The sequence below is a fragment of the Esox lucius genome, chromosome 16 (assembly GCF_011004845.1).
Source record: "Esox lucius isolate fEsoLuc1 chromosome 16, fEsoLuc1.pri, whole genome shotgun sequence".
Lineage (NCBI taxonomy): Eukaryota > Metazoa > Chordata > Actinopteri > Esociformes > Esocidae > Esox > Esox lucius.
The window spans coordinates 13422398-13436000 of NC_047584.1; the positions used below are offsets into that span (position 1 = coordinate 13422398).

Consider the following 13603-nt stretch of genomic DNA (forward strand, 5'->3'; position numbering starts at 1 on the left):
ATACCCCAGTGAGACTGACACTGCTTGGAAAGCACAGTCCCAAGCTTGTTTTGAACAGCACAAAAAAGCTGGCTGCAAAACTGGAAGCATGGGGTTTTGTTGATATCTGTGCATAAATCCTGCACTGCACACAGGGCATTGTTCCATGTATTTTAATTTGTAAAGCATGGAGCTTGCAACAGCAGGGTGGTGGGTTCGATTCCCATTTAGGGCCAGACTGTGAGGGAAAAACATGTATAAACTCCCTTATTTAGGTCACTGCAGGTAGGAGCATCTGCTAAATGACAAATGCAAAAGTTACTTGGTAATTCACCACAAACAGGGGATCCAAAAAGGGAAAAAGTAGCTTTTTCCTTGCGGAAGGATATTGCACATAGATGTTGAGGTGCTTATCACTTAATATTATCAGAGAGCCTGTCAATGGCTAGAAGAACCAAGAACCCCCTGACTGTTGACGTATGCCACTGCTAAGATTTTTTCAGATATTGAACGCAGGTTGGGTCTTTAACACATTAAATTATGCTATATCATGAGTTAAACAGATTTTAGATAGCTTAACTAACTTAGCAGCTTACAGGCCTCATACTTTACTAACATGAGTTTGGGTGCACTTACAACAAGTTATCTAATTGAATCACATTATGTCGTAGAGGCTTTTTTTAGGGGGAAAACATAGTTTGCATCCATTAGCTGGTTGTGTGTTGTGGAGGGCAGGTTGGTCACAGATGAAGACAGATGTAATCTTAAGGTCTTCATAAGATTACATGGCGCTGGGCACTGAGAAGCCAGATACTCCACACTTTTAATGGGTATGTCACCCTTACTGTGTCAAAGGAGTGTGTCACAATTCTGTTTGTAGATAACCTCCAGGATGGTATCTTTCTCTAACCTGATTTGACTTTTTATCCAGTTAATTATTAGAATCAGTTGTGGGTGAATACATCAAGTCAACTGATCCATAACTTTATATATTTAAATATTGCCTAACAACACCCCCTCTTAGCCAAAACATTATGCTGACAAAAATGGGGCAAGTTCTATATTCCTTTACTCTCCTTTTAACAGACATACTGTAACCAGTCATAAAACATTGTCTTTAGCCGTCCAAGCTCCCACATCATAATGGATCTGCCTGTTGCAGTGGGCTTGATGAATAAAGAATGCTTGATTACCAAACCCACTTCTTTCTCTTTCTTTCAGACGGCATCTGGGTAATTACGGTATGTGTATCACACTTTTCATAGATTATTACTGACAGATCCACATTGATTAATGTAGGAATGGGTGTTCATGCCCTGAGCTGTAATGATTGCTCCTCGGACGAACTCAGTTTGGGTCAAAATGCATATGAGGTGTTACCAAATGCTAACAGTGTTGGAGTATGCAGAAGATGAAAATGTAAATGAGTGGGATATACAATGCAAAATCTGGACTCTATTCACACTACGAGCATGTTTTGGAGCATACAGTTAATTAATTAATAAGTAATTACTTGATTATATAATGGCAAAATGTATTTGATATGTGATTAAGATTAATTCTATTGTATAATTACCATTACCATTAAAAAAAAATACCAATACCCACCTACATTTTTAAGAATTACATTTCCTGGTTTTCAAAGATACAAATATTGAAGGAGCTATAATTTTATTGAGTAAATATTAATTGTAACTGCATACATTTTTTGATTTGTCAGGCTTCCGTACGGAATGTTTCATAGAATTTAATTGACTATCTATACAAAAAGATTGAGAGAATATGATCCACTCCAAGAGAGAAATCTTATCCGTGCTTTACCCTTTACAAGTCTCCATAGCAACTGGCACTGACAGCAATGTGGGAATCACCCGGCCATTGACAAGGGAACAGTTAAAAGAAGCAGGTTTCCCATTCGTCTAAACCATGCTGGTATTAGAATGTATTTTTTGTGTTCCTACACATAAGTCAGATTTTTGATTTGCTCTTTGACCCAGCTGTCTTTAGACGAGAGACTGACACTCTCGTATACCTGGCCAGTTTTAATAGAGAAACTAGTTTGCCGTGAGTCCACCTATCTTGTAATCCTCTTTCCATTTCACTGAGCGAGGCCTCTAGGCAAAAGAAAATACACACTGGCAGAGCAGAAGGGAGTAAGATGTGTTTTAATGATGATCGAAAGGAACCATGGCAGCCACGCTGACAATAGAAAAGACTGATTGGGGGTCAGTGATTAATATATCACTGCTGTTTCTTAAATGGGGTGGAGATTGGAGATTAGAAACATAAAGGGTTGTAACTTTTGGAGCACTTGTCTAATTTGACTATTGATGTTTGACGGATTGCTCTCAAATTGCGAGCCTTTTTTGGTTTCTTAAACCGTGGATTCACTAAGAATCACATATGATTTTGAAATAGAGGTCTCAAGCTCAAGACAGTTTTTACCAATTCGATGCACGTGGTGCCTGGATCAGCAGTTGGGCTCTGTAACAGGCTGGCAGATTAATTTCTGGACATCATAAGTGATTGTTACATTATTTGTATTATTAGTATATATATATAAAAACAAAAGGTTAAAAGTTAAATGGTATCTGGTGAGCTGGTTTTACTCTTCCTTCTTTTAGAAAAATTTTATATCGTTTTGTGGTAGAAATGGAGCAGTTGTACTATAACAAGTCAACCCTATTATCCATGGATAGAGAGACCTGAAATATTTTAACAATGTAAACAAAGGTTACTCCTCCCTTTTGCACACAACCAGCTTCAGCGAGAATTCCTATCACAACAGAATGTCTGGCTGATTTGACATGAACACGTAAAGGTTTTGGTTTTACATTTGAAGTCAGATGCAGCCTTATGCCAACCCCCTTCACACTTCACAAAAGAACATCAATACGAGGTGTTCCAGCAACCTCTGCACACAGAAAGGGTGAGAGGGGGGAGGAAGAGAGAGAGAGAGCTGTCCATTTCATTTCATGCCCATTAGCCACTGTAATGAGTCCTGTAAAAGACAGCAACGCCAGCTAATGCATGACTTATTTATGAAGGCAATTCTGATATCAAGCAGCATGACACAGCACAGCACCCCTCCCCAATCATATTATTTGCAATCACATTCCCTATTTTGCTGCCACCTTCCCTTTAGCCACAGGTCTGCTTCTATTGCCTTCTGTGTGTGTGTAAACAAACTGCATGCATTGTCCCCAAAATAAATAAATAAATAAAACATGAACAAAAGCGTTCAGAACAAAGCACATAAAGCTTTAAGAACTTTTGAGATAAAATAAGAATAAAGGGTCTTTTTGTGATTTCCTTTTGAGGATTATCTAAAATGGCTTTGAAAAACATGTAAACATAAACATTTCTGACCATAGCTATTTAAAAACGCAAATTCAACAGCTCTAATATCCAAGACGAAGTCATTCAACAATTCCCTAACAACATAACACCTTGAAGTTACACAGTTCTGCCAGAGTTAATATAGACTGTGTTACAATGTGAACAGTGGCTGGAACATCATATGATCTCCAGTTAGCATTCCTGAGGTTTAGGGTGTTTATGTTCCCATGTCTTGGTAGCCTCAGGCAATGTTTGTTTTTCATGAATTGAACACAATAGAGAACTACCCAAGGGGTGAAATTGTAAATGCACAATAAATGTTTGTTGTGAAATATGAGAACATTGTTGTAAGCAACAAAACACAATGTAATTATATCTTCTTAAACCAGTTCATATTTCAAAATGTTAATGATGACCTCATCAAAGTCATTTTGCAAACTTGCAAGATATTCTCAGTACACATAATAACACCAATACTGTAAAAAACACTAATAAACAAATAAAAACTGTATACAAGGAATTGAGAAATAAACAGGATATTGAACAGCAGGTGCAGTTATCAGATAACAGTTTGTGAAGTTAATTTCTGAAGGAGTGAGGTGAGACACAAGTGTCAAGCTAAGGGTCTTTTGCAAAGGATTGGCTTTAGAGAGACTTCAGTTGGATTACCCTTGGAGTAAAATATGTTATGGAGCGAGTTAAGGTAATTCAGAATAAGGAATTTACCTAAAAGGGAATGTGTTAATTGGTTCCAGTGAGTCTAACATGCATGTAGCCCGGGCCAGTAAGCCAAAGTGTAAAGGTCACAGTGATGAATGTTGAAGGGGGCACAGGTTACCAAGTGGATGGCAGTGTGGTAAATTACATCTAACTTATTAGCAGATTCTGAATTTAACACTGAAAATGTGTGATATGGGTATTGCATTAGAGTGAGTTGTCCAACAACATACCAAGTAATTGACTCTAACTCTACTAAATCCAAATAAGGGCAAGGAGGTTAGTGGGGCAGGCAGGTTGACTGATGCAAGGTGCTAAGGAACACACAGAGGGAAGACATTTTGGATGTTATGTTATTTTACTTAAAATATCCACTGAAAGTATCAACAATATACAATATGTAGCCTACCTTCTGATTCCTTATAGCCTAATGTCGATATTATTCTGTTACTTCCATAGCTTTTTCAAACTTAGTGATGCATTATCCCCCGCTAAATTGCAATCATTATTGCTTTATTTATCACTGTAATTTAAGTCTAACATCAATTTGTTCTTTTTACTTGAAGGTTTAAATATGATACAGTGTGCATTAAGTGCGCAATTCATGAATAGATGGGTGCAGAACATAAATATGATTTAGACTGCCAACTGTAATTGATGCTAACCATATGGTCAATAACATAATAACAACGGCTATTGGTATCAAATCGAAATGTCCTACCCCACCTTAGTATTTGGACAGAAGTAGCCTACTTAAACCTGGCTGGGGAACCTCCACATAACGGAACAGTCCACTTTCTATAAAAATAGGGGTTTTCCTGAGAAAAATAATCCGAATTTTACATTGTGTCAAAAAAGTGTATTCTTGAGAATGCAAAAATGTATGAACCTGTGGACTAATTTTAATACCCGTCATCACATGATGAAGAATGATACTCGGATGATAATACTTTTTTAACGAACTGAGGTCCAACCCTATAAAGACGTTCTATTTTTAGTATGGGCTGTTGCAATATAAAGATTTGCTACATAGCGGATTGCATCGCGGATATGAGGCGCATTCCCGTCACAAAAATAGAAGGATGGTGATTGTTTGAGGAAACAGACAAAGAGGGATGGTATATATTTCAGAGGTTGGTATTGCATACTTTCACGACAAAGGATCTTATATTGGTAAGTGTTTTGCTGTAATATTTGTGGTGGTTCGTAGGGCTTGCTCTACATCGCCGCTACTGTACTGCAGCCTACATTCTTGGTCAAATTCTTACCATGTTTTGGTTTGTGTTTTGGTTTATTTCTAGGGTTATTTAATATTTACATCAGACTTTATTTCTTTGCAATACCGTAACATTGCGGGAAAGCTATTTAATTAAAAAAATGGAAGCCATATTATTCCATTTGCGGAAATTGCTTGATGCAGCAAACTTCTCTAAAAGATTTGACATTCAAGACGCAACAAAAACCTTTTATACGGCTGCGGTAACGCTAAAACAGCGGTTCCTACAGAAGCAACCTGATTTAGTTAAAAGCATGATGAATAGCTTTCTGAAGTTGGTCAGGAAGGAAGTGAAAACAATGTACTTTCCATTAGAATTATCGCATCAGGCAGTGGTTGATATTCACCATTAGAAAAACAAACTTTGTATACGTTTTGCATAATTATTACCAAGTGTGTAGACCCGCCTTTCCGACAGGCATGTATAGTTAATTACAAGCAGCATTTCTGTTGAAGGATTCTTCAGGCACCACATCATAGGATGAGGTCACCCACCATTGAGCAGCCTTCGATAGAGCTACACATATTCATCCACTATTAATAGCCCAGTGAGATCACCAGATAATTCTGCAATAAGAGTGGCATGGTAGTGGAATCCTTTCAGTTGTTAATCAATCAAAGAAATTCAAATGCCACCAAGGTACATCTATTTCATTTCAACTGGATCAAAGCACCTTCAATCAAATCAAATGCATTGTATGAAGCCCTTTTTACATCAGCAGTTGTCACAAAGTGGTTGTACAGATACCCAGCTGAGAGCAAGAAACAACAAGAAATGGATGCACAGTGGCTAGGAAAAACTCCCTTTTAGGGACCTAGGAAGAAACCTAGAGTGGAGCTGGATTCTGAGGGGAAGCTAGTCCTACCTTGAACTATGAGTCTTTATAGTATAATATTGGACATGGATCTGTGATCATCAATACATTGCATTTACCTTATCCAACGTACCAATGATATCATCCAAGTTATGTATACCTACATAGATTAAATGAAGAGGCATGGCTACAGTCACACAACCTCTTCAACGAGTCATATTGTGTTGACTTACACGCACTGAGTTATCAAACTTAGCACAAAGCTGTCCATTACTCTGTATTTGATATTGAAGAAGCAGTGTGGTAGAGCTTTGTTTTGCCCTGAATATTGTGACTTCATGTGCACAGTCAAAAGAGCGTTAGTTGGCTCCCTTGATGGTCTTTTACCAGTGATGATGATAACATATCCTTTACTGGACAACTGTGTGCACTTTCGGGCATTAATGTCAATACCCCTTTGGTCAATGGTCAGTAATGAGAAAATACTGAATGACTTCGGCAAATCTGAGCTTGACCCGAGTTGTATGTATTGGTTGGTCAGTGGTATTTGAATTGAAAGATGGATGAAGAGGTACAGTATTTTTATTGATACTTTTCAGCTAGCTGATCCCTTGTGAGGGTGACAGAGTGTCTCTCTACAGTATATCCTTCTCTGGGGTCTGACTGGGCAGCTTGAGGAAAGAAGTGTTTTTCCTTCCCTTGATTGTATGAAGCAGGAAGTGGGCGGGGCTACCGTCACCAGCTGACAGCTGTTTCCTGCAACCCAGTGCCATGGTACCACGTCCTCTACCCACTGTCTGGGCTGGGCTCTCAGGCAAGCAACTTTGGGCTGTGTAAGCCTGAGCTGTGCCCTATCAGTGCAATTTCCATTACCCTCAGGCCGTCCATTATTCTCAGGCCGTCCATTTCCCTCAGGCCGTCCACTGCCATCAGGCCGTCCACTACCCTCAGGCCCTCCATTTCCCTCAGGCCGTCCATTATTCTCAGGCCGTCCATTTCCCTCAGGCCGTCCACTGCCATCAGGCCGTCCACTACCCTCAGGCCGTCCACTACCCTCAGGCCCTCCATTTCCCTCAGGCCATCCATTACCCTCAGGCCATTCACTACCCTCAGGCCGTCCACTACCCTCAGGCCGTCCACTACCCTCAGGCCGTCTATTACCCTGAGGCCGTCCATTACCCTCAGGCCGTCCACTACCCTCAGGCCGTCCACTACCCTCAGGCCGTCCATTACCCTGAGGCCGTCCATTACCCTCAGGCCGTCCATTACCCTCAGGCCGTCCATTACCCTGAGGCCGTCCATTACCCTGAGGCCGTCCATTACCCTCAGGCCGTCCATTACCCTGAGGCCGTCCATTACCCTCAGGCCGTCCATTACCCTCAGGCCGTCCATTACCCTGAGGCCTTCCATTACTCTCAGGCCGTCCATTACTCTCAGGCCGTCATCTATCCACAGCCTCTCATGCAGCTTGAGTTTATATACATTCAAAAATATTTTCTGTTGCTTACCTGCTGTTAGAAAGTTCAAACACCTTTGTTGGTTGAGGAAAACCATCCTCACAGTTTGGATTGTTTCCTCCAAACTTGATGTCCTCAGTTGTCTTCTAGAACCTGTTTCCTTTTCACCATCACAGCATAAGGCTAAGGGCATGGTCACATACAAAACCTTTGCTGAACACCAACCAAATATATAGACCGTGTGAGAGGGAAAATATTGTCTAGCAACTGAACAACAAACAGAAATAGAAAATCTGAATCTGGAGTTTTTGTGGCATTCTGGTGAAAATGCACCACCACAGTTGCTGTAAAGGCTAAGTCAAATACTTTTTTATTTTCGAAAGCTATGATTACAAAGCACAGCAATATAGATGTCTAGACTGTATTTCCCCGCATAACAGCACTGGGAGAGTAGTTTGTGCTTTATGCTATTTTCACAGTCTCAGAAGGAGAAATTTCTCCATCCAACCACTGAACTACTCCCACGGATGTTAGTTTATTCTCAGAAATTAGTCTAGATTTGAACGACTCAAAAACAACCTAGTCTGGATTTGAACGACTCCCAAACAACCTATACATTGCATAAGCAATGTAACCTTCTGACTACACTATACATGGCAAGACACATACATATAGGATTGACGATTCATCGGGTGCATTAATCAGATAGCAGCTCTGTTTGTTTTTGGGGTGAAATGAAATGCATACTCTTATTGGATATCACATTTTTGATTACTTTGTTTTGTTTAACATCACGCTATGTCTGAAATGGAGTCTCAAACTGAAATATGGACGTATGATAGAGCAGCAGTTTGAGTCTGGCAAGGAAGGAGAGTCTCTCCATTACACTGCATACTGGTTGTCTGTGCTGTGCAAGGCACTTCCTCATCTGGGCAGCCAATCAGAGACCAGATACTAAGGCATCTCCAGAAAATCACCTAATCTCCATCTAAGGCTCTGCTTCCCCAGTTGTTACAGTATAATAACCCATGTTGCTTACACAAAGCACACATCTATTACCTATCCTGCATCACAGCATTTTCTGCAAGGTCCCCTGGCTGACGATTTATTTAACCTTTGTTTATGCAGATGTGCAATGAGTCCAGCAGGGAATGCCAGGGTGTCAAAAGCTTGCTGATGTTCTCTCTCTGAGAGGGCTGGTGCATGGAAATGTGTGTTCTCTGGTCTCCCTGACAATGATTTAGCAGCAGCAGCAGTCTAACACACACTCTCTCTCTCTCACGTTCCCTTCCTCCCGCTGTGTTCCAGGTGTAGCCAGCTGCCTGTCGCTTGTCGCCATGGCAACCAGCAGTGCGGTCCCTAGCGACAACCTCCCCACGTACAAGCTGGTGGTGGTGGGGGACGGAGGAGTGGGGAAAAGCGCTCTCACCATTCAGTTCTTCCAGAAGATCTTTGTCTCTGACTATGACCCCACCATTGAGGACTCCTACCTTAAACACACAGAGATAGATGGACAGTGGGCCATCCTGGATGGTAGGGAGACATTTTATTATTTTCTCTCAGGTTAGGTGCTAAAGTCAAGACTGTTTAGAATGTTAACAAATATACCGTATCCCCACACTGTTCTACAGGATGCACTGTTGTCAGTTAATGTTATGGGCCTTTGTGTTTTTGTTTTCTTTGGCGATTTAGCTTTTTCCAATTGTTCACATGTAAACAAGAATTTTCAAAAGGGTAGTGTAAAACCTGTAAACATGGTACCTCTATGTGTTCTTGCACAGTGCTGGACACAGCAGGTCAGGAGGAGTTCAGTGCTATGAGAGAACAGTACATGAGGACGGGGGACGGCTTTCTCATCGTTTTTTCTGTGACTGACAAGGCCAGCTTTGAGCATGTTGACCGCTTCCACCAGCTCATTCTCAGGGTCAAAGACAGGTGAGGCCCAGCTCTCAATCAGAGATGTGTCTTATTGGCCTGACTTAAGTGTTGACAGCAGGGTTGTTTGCCACAGTTGTTTGTGTCTAACTCTCTCACCGGAAAAGGGTTGAAACACGGCAAATAGTCATCCGGTTCTCTGTTATATCTTGTGTTCCCAACAAAGGACAACAAACAAGTCCTTCCCCAGCCTATTCCGTTCCAGTCTGGTTGTCAGGCTTGGGTTTATTTAACACATGTAATGTTGAATGAGATGCATCTGTTCCTCAGTGCTTCTTCTTTGTCTCTTCCTTCAGGGAGGCCTTCCCCATGGTCCTGGTTGCCAATAAAGTGGACTTAGTTCACCTCCGTAAAATCCCCAGCGACCAGGGGCAGGAAATGGCTGTCAAACACAATGTGAGTGAAGGTTAATCTTGTTATCGGAGAGCTTGATGTCAAATCCTTGGTTTTTACTGTTTTGTTTAATACAGTTCTGTGTACAAATCAAAGAATGTACAAGGGTCCTGGATACGTTTCCTGACCGGGAATAACCTAGTTCTTTCGTGGTCAGGTCAGAATGGTCAGTAGAAGGCTCATGATCAACCCGGTTGAAGTCGTCACTGTTGTCAGTGACTGGGGTTCCACCGAGTTGTTTATGCTGCTATTCCTGGGAGATAGATTGTTGGCTGCAAGGAAGTCTTGGAAGCTGACTCAGAGCTAGCTGCAGAGTGAGATTTAGGCCTGTGGGAGAGACCGCACATTCAGAATGCACACTGAGGCTCTGTAGTGGGGCAAAACGCAAATACAGCCAAGCTTGCCCTTTACTGTTTTAGAACACTTAACGTCAGAGGACACCACTGTGGGAATGACTGTAACATTTAAGTGTGTCAGCAAATTTCTTTTTTTTTATGAAAGGCATAAATTACCCACAGGTTTCTGATTTCCCTCCAGTCTTTTGGAGGGGGGTTTGCTTTCACAGTCAACAGAGAAAAAACAACATAATTGGATGTTTTAATCCCACAACAATGCTTAAACCACACAAGAAGACAGATGTTGAGGCCTGGGAGAGAAGGGGGAAAAACATCTAAAGAGATAAATGTTTTGTTTGTAAATGCACTTTAATTAAAATGTGCAAGAGGCCATCGTCTAGCTTTATTTTTGTGATGCGAATGTGATTGCAGATGTTGCAAAATAGCCACTTGATAGGTGCAAATATAAGAGCTAATCATGACAGTGGATGGGCTACTTTTTCTAGATACATGTGAATTGCGAATGTTTTCCATCATGCAATTCACAAACCCTTCTTACATGAAAACGCAATGAGCTGATGCTCTGTGTTGTGGCTACATTAGAACATGGTTACTTATTCAGTATTACACTCAGTTCCCATGAAGGTTTTTTTATACACATTTTCAAATATTAAATAAAGGACCAAAAGTGGGTGCTAGGTGAATTCTATGAAGCTCAAGTGAGCATAAACTGAACTCAAGGACCGACAATCCAGTTAATTAATTTATGCTACTATTGTCCGTTTATTAAATCACTTTGAATATCCAAAAAACCCAGGTGTAGCGCAAAGCTAACTCTGTACTTGGTACTATTCTATATTTACATGCCACATTTTGATCTGTGTGTTTTTTCCCCCACAGATTACATACATTGAGACAAGTGCCAAGGATCCCCCTATGAATGTGGACAAGGCGTTCCATGAACTAGTCAGAGTCATAAGGTACATCAAACTTGTAGATGGATTATCACCGACCTGCCAGTTATGATAAATAATGAATTAGTCTCAATTAGTTTATATATGGCCATGATTATATTAATGGATGAATACTTGAGTAGGAGACAACCAGCATTTTTGTTACCTTTTGCAAACATACAGATATGTATCGCATGGATGTCCTAGAAGTCTGTTAAACGGATGGGAGCAAAACTGCAGCTATTTCCTAAATAAACAGATGTGTAATTTTAGAGGAATCCAGTATATGTTGATGCTCGGTTTGGTTGTATCCTGGTGGTGGGGCCACTGAACTGTCTGTCCAGCATTTATAGAAGTTTCACAATGAGACTTTGAGATGCTCTTGCCTAGCTTCTGCTGAGGTGGCTTAACCGATCCTCCCTGTATGTCTGTCTACTGCTTTACATTCCTTCTTCCTTTATCGTCATCTTTTCTACCCCCTCTTTCTCTGCCTCCCCTCCCTATCTCTCTTTATTTTATTTTCTCCTTCATTCCTCTATCCTGTGCAGGCAGCAAATCCCAGAGAGGAGCCTGAAGAAGAAGAAGAAGATGAAGTGGCGAGGGGAGCGATCTACGGGTTCTCACAAAATGAACTGTGTCATATTGTGATGGTGTCCGTCCTCGAGAATTGTTGTTAGAGCTGCACACAGCCAAGGACCAATACCTGGAGTGGGGGGGGGGGGGGGGGGGGGGGGGTGAGAAGGAACTGACTGTTGAATTGTCACAGGAAACCCCTTTCGCTTGTGCGGGTCAACTCCAAGGCATGCCCAAAGGCATCGTTGCCCCACCCTCTGCCCCTGATTGGTCAAAGAACGAAGCACTGCAGAAAGAGCTCCATATGGACTGACTTTACATTGCAGACATTGATGTAATGAGGTTCTTCGTCAACACCTGGAGTTGGGGAAGGATGTCAAGCTATTCCCCAGGGTGGGGAGAAGCCATGGTTGATGCCATGGTAGATGTTGTCGGGGAGTGTTTGTGTTGTGGGGAGTCAGTTGAGTTGAGACACATTGTTTGAGTATGTGCCGTTGTGGTTGTGAGTTCTTCATGGTGTTGAGTGTTGAATTCTGAAACAAGGAGAAGGATTACGAAGTACATTTGATTTGCACTAGCCACTGGCGTAAGCAGCGTGTGGGTTTGGTTCCTAAGGGTCCTAAACAGAAGTAGGAGTGTTTGGCTGGAGAAGTGCTGGGTCAGTCGATGGGGAATTTGGCTTGTAGGCAGAAGGGACCCGTCACTCAACGCAACAAGACTATAGATTTCTCTGTCTATTAGGGAGTATTTAATAACATTGAATGGCTTGTACTGTTAAAGCACAAAACAAAACAGAAAATAACATTTTGGCTTGTTCATCTAGTTAGATAATGAAAGAAGGAAGTACTGTACCTTTGCACTTTTATAATCAGTCTCTTCAGGATTTCACTGTTTTCTTTTTGGTGTGAAATCTGTGGCCAAAAAAGGCTTGATTTTGCTGCGGCTTCATTGGCATTTCGTGATTTTTAGTTTTGATACATTCTGTTTTATGAAATTAACATGAATGTGTTCTGTTATAGTATGATTGTTATGCAGAATGTGTCTTTTGGAATGCCCTAGATAAAAGAAAATGTTTGATCTATTTCCCTGCATGAACATACTGTATGATAGTTACCGGTAACTAAGCTGATGGTCTGTGTGGGTCCCTGGAGCTTGGCCTAAACTACAGGGGCATGTATTAGTACTATACTGCCATTCATTGATTATTTACAGTCAGCAGTTCTGATGAAAAATAATCATCATACTTTGGTCAATAAAGTCATTGAAAAGTAACACATCTTTCCCAATCTGCACATTACCACCACCGAGTGGCTACCACTTTGGTCAGTGAGGTCTGTGGTCTGTTGTGGTGGCTGTTTAACTTTTATAGGCTTTTCCTGATTCAACGGGACTTTCTTGTTCAAGCACAGCGTCGCAAAGATTTCTAAATTATTTGGCCCAGCTGGTGAAAAAAAGCTGTGAAACGTCATTTGTTTGGGCTGTACTCACTTTTGTTGCCAGCGGTTTAGACATGAATGGCTGTGTGTTGAGGGGACAGCAAATGTACACTGTTAAACAAGCTGTACACTCACTACTTTACATTGTAGAAAAGTTTCATTCCTTCAGTGTTGTCACATGAAAAGATATAATCAAATATTTACAAAAATGTGAGGGGTGTACTCACTTTTGTGAGATACTGTATGTATGTGTTGAAATTGTAATGACAAAAGGGAAGGCTTTTACTTAATGGGTAAAACTACGCTTGTCAAATTTCATGCCGTGGTTAACCTAGATGTTGGATCTGGCCAGGATTGCTTGATCGAATCCCAGAACTGGCAACGTGAACAATCTG

General features: G+C 41.1%; 1 protein-coding gene across 3 annotated transcripts; it reads left to right on the plus strand.

The window, feature by feature from the left end:
- Nucleotides 1-1203: 1203 nt before the first annotated feature.
- si:ch73-116o1.2 (ras-related protein M-Ras) lies at nucleotides 1204-13020 on the plus strand. 3 transcript variants are annotated; one of them, XM_034286956.1, is made up of 6 exons: nucleotides 1204-1220; nucleotides 8892-9116; nucleotides 9365-9518; nucleotides 9815-9914; nucleotides 11147-11226; nucleotides 11748-13020. In XM_034286956.1, the coding sequence occupies exons 2-6, from the start codon at nucleotides 8921-8923 to the stop codon at nucleotides 11845-11847; spliced, it is 630 nt and encodes a 209-aa protein (XP_034142847.1). In that variant the 5' UTR covers nucleotides 1204-1220; nucleotides 8892-8920; the 3' UTR covers nucleotides 11848-13020. The 3 variants fall into 3 exon arrangements, with proteins under 3 accessions (XP_034142847.1, XP_010895884.1, XP_010895883.2); XM_010897582.5 differs by lacking the exon at nucleotides 1204-1220 and adding an exon at nucleotides 4911-5168; XM_010897581.5 differs by lacking the exon at nucleotides 1204-1220 and adding an exon at nucleotides 4915-5208.
- The last annotated feature ends 583 nt before the right edge of the window (nucleotides 13021-13603 follow it).

Bases quoted from the DNA above. Each gene is read 5' to 3' on its own strand.
- si:ch73-116o1.2 (XM_010897581.5), top strand. From the start codon at position 5,151: ATGGTATATATTTCAGAGGTTGGTATTGCATACTTTCACGACAAAGGA. The intron at 9,117-9,364 runs GTAGGGAGACAT...GTTCTTGCACAG, and splicing joins ACAGTGGGCCATCCTGGATG to TGCTGGACACAGCAGGTCAG. The intron at 11,227-11,747 runs GTACATCAAACT...TATCCTGTGCAG, and splicing joins GAACTAGTCAGAGTCATAAG to GCAGCAAATCCCAGAGAGGA.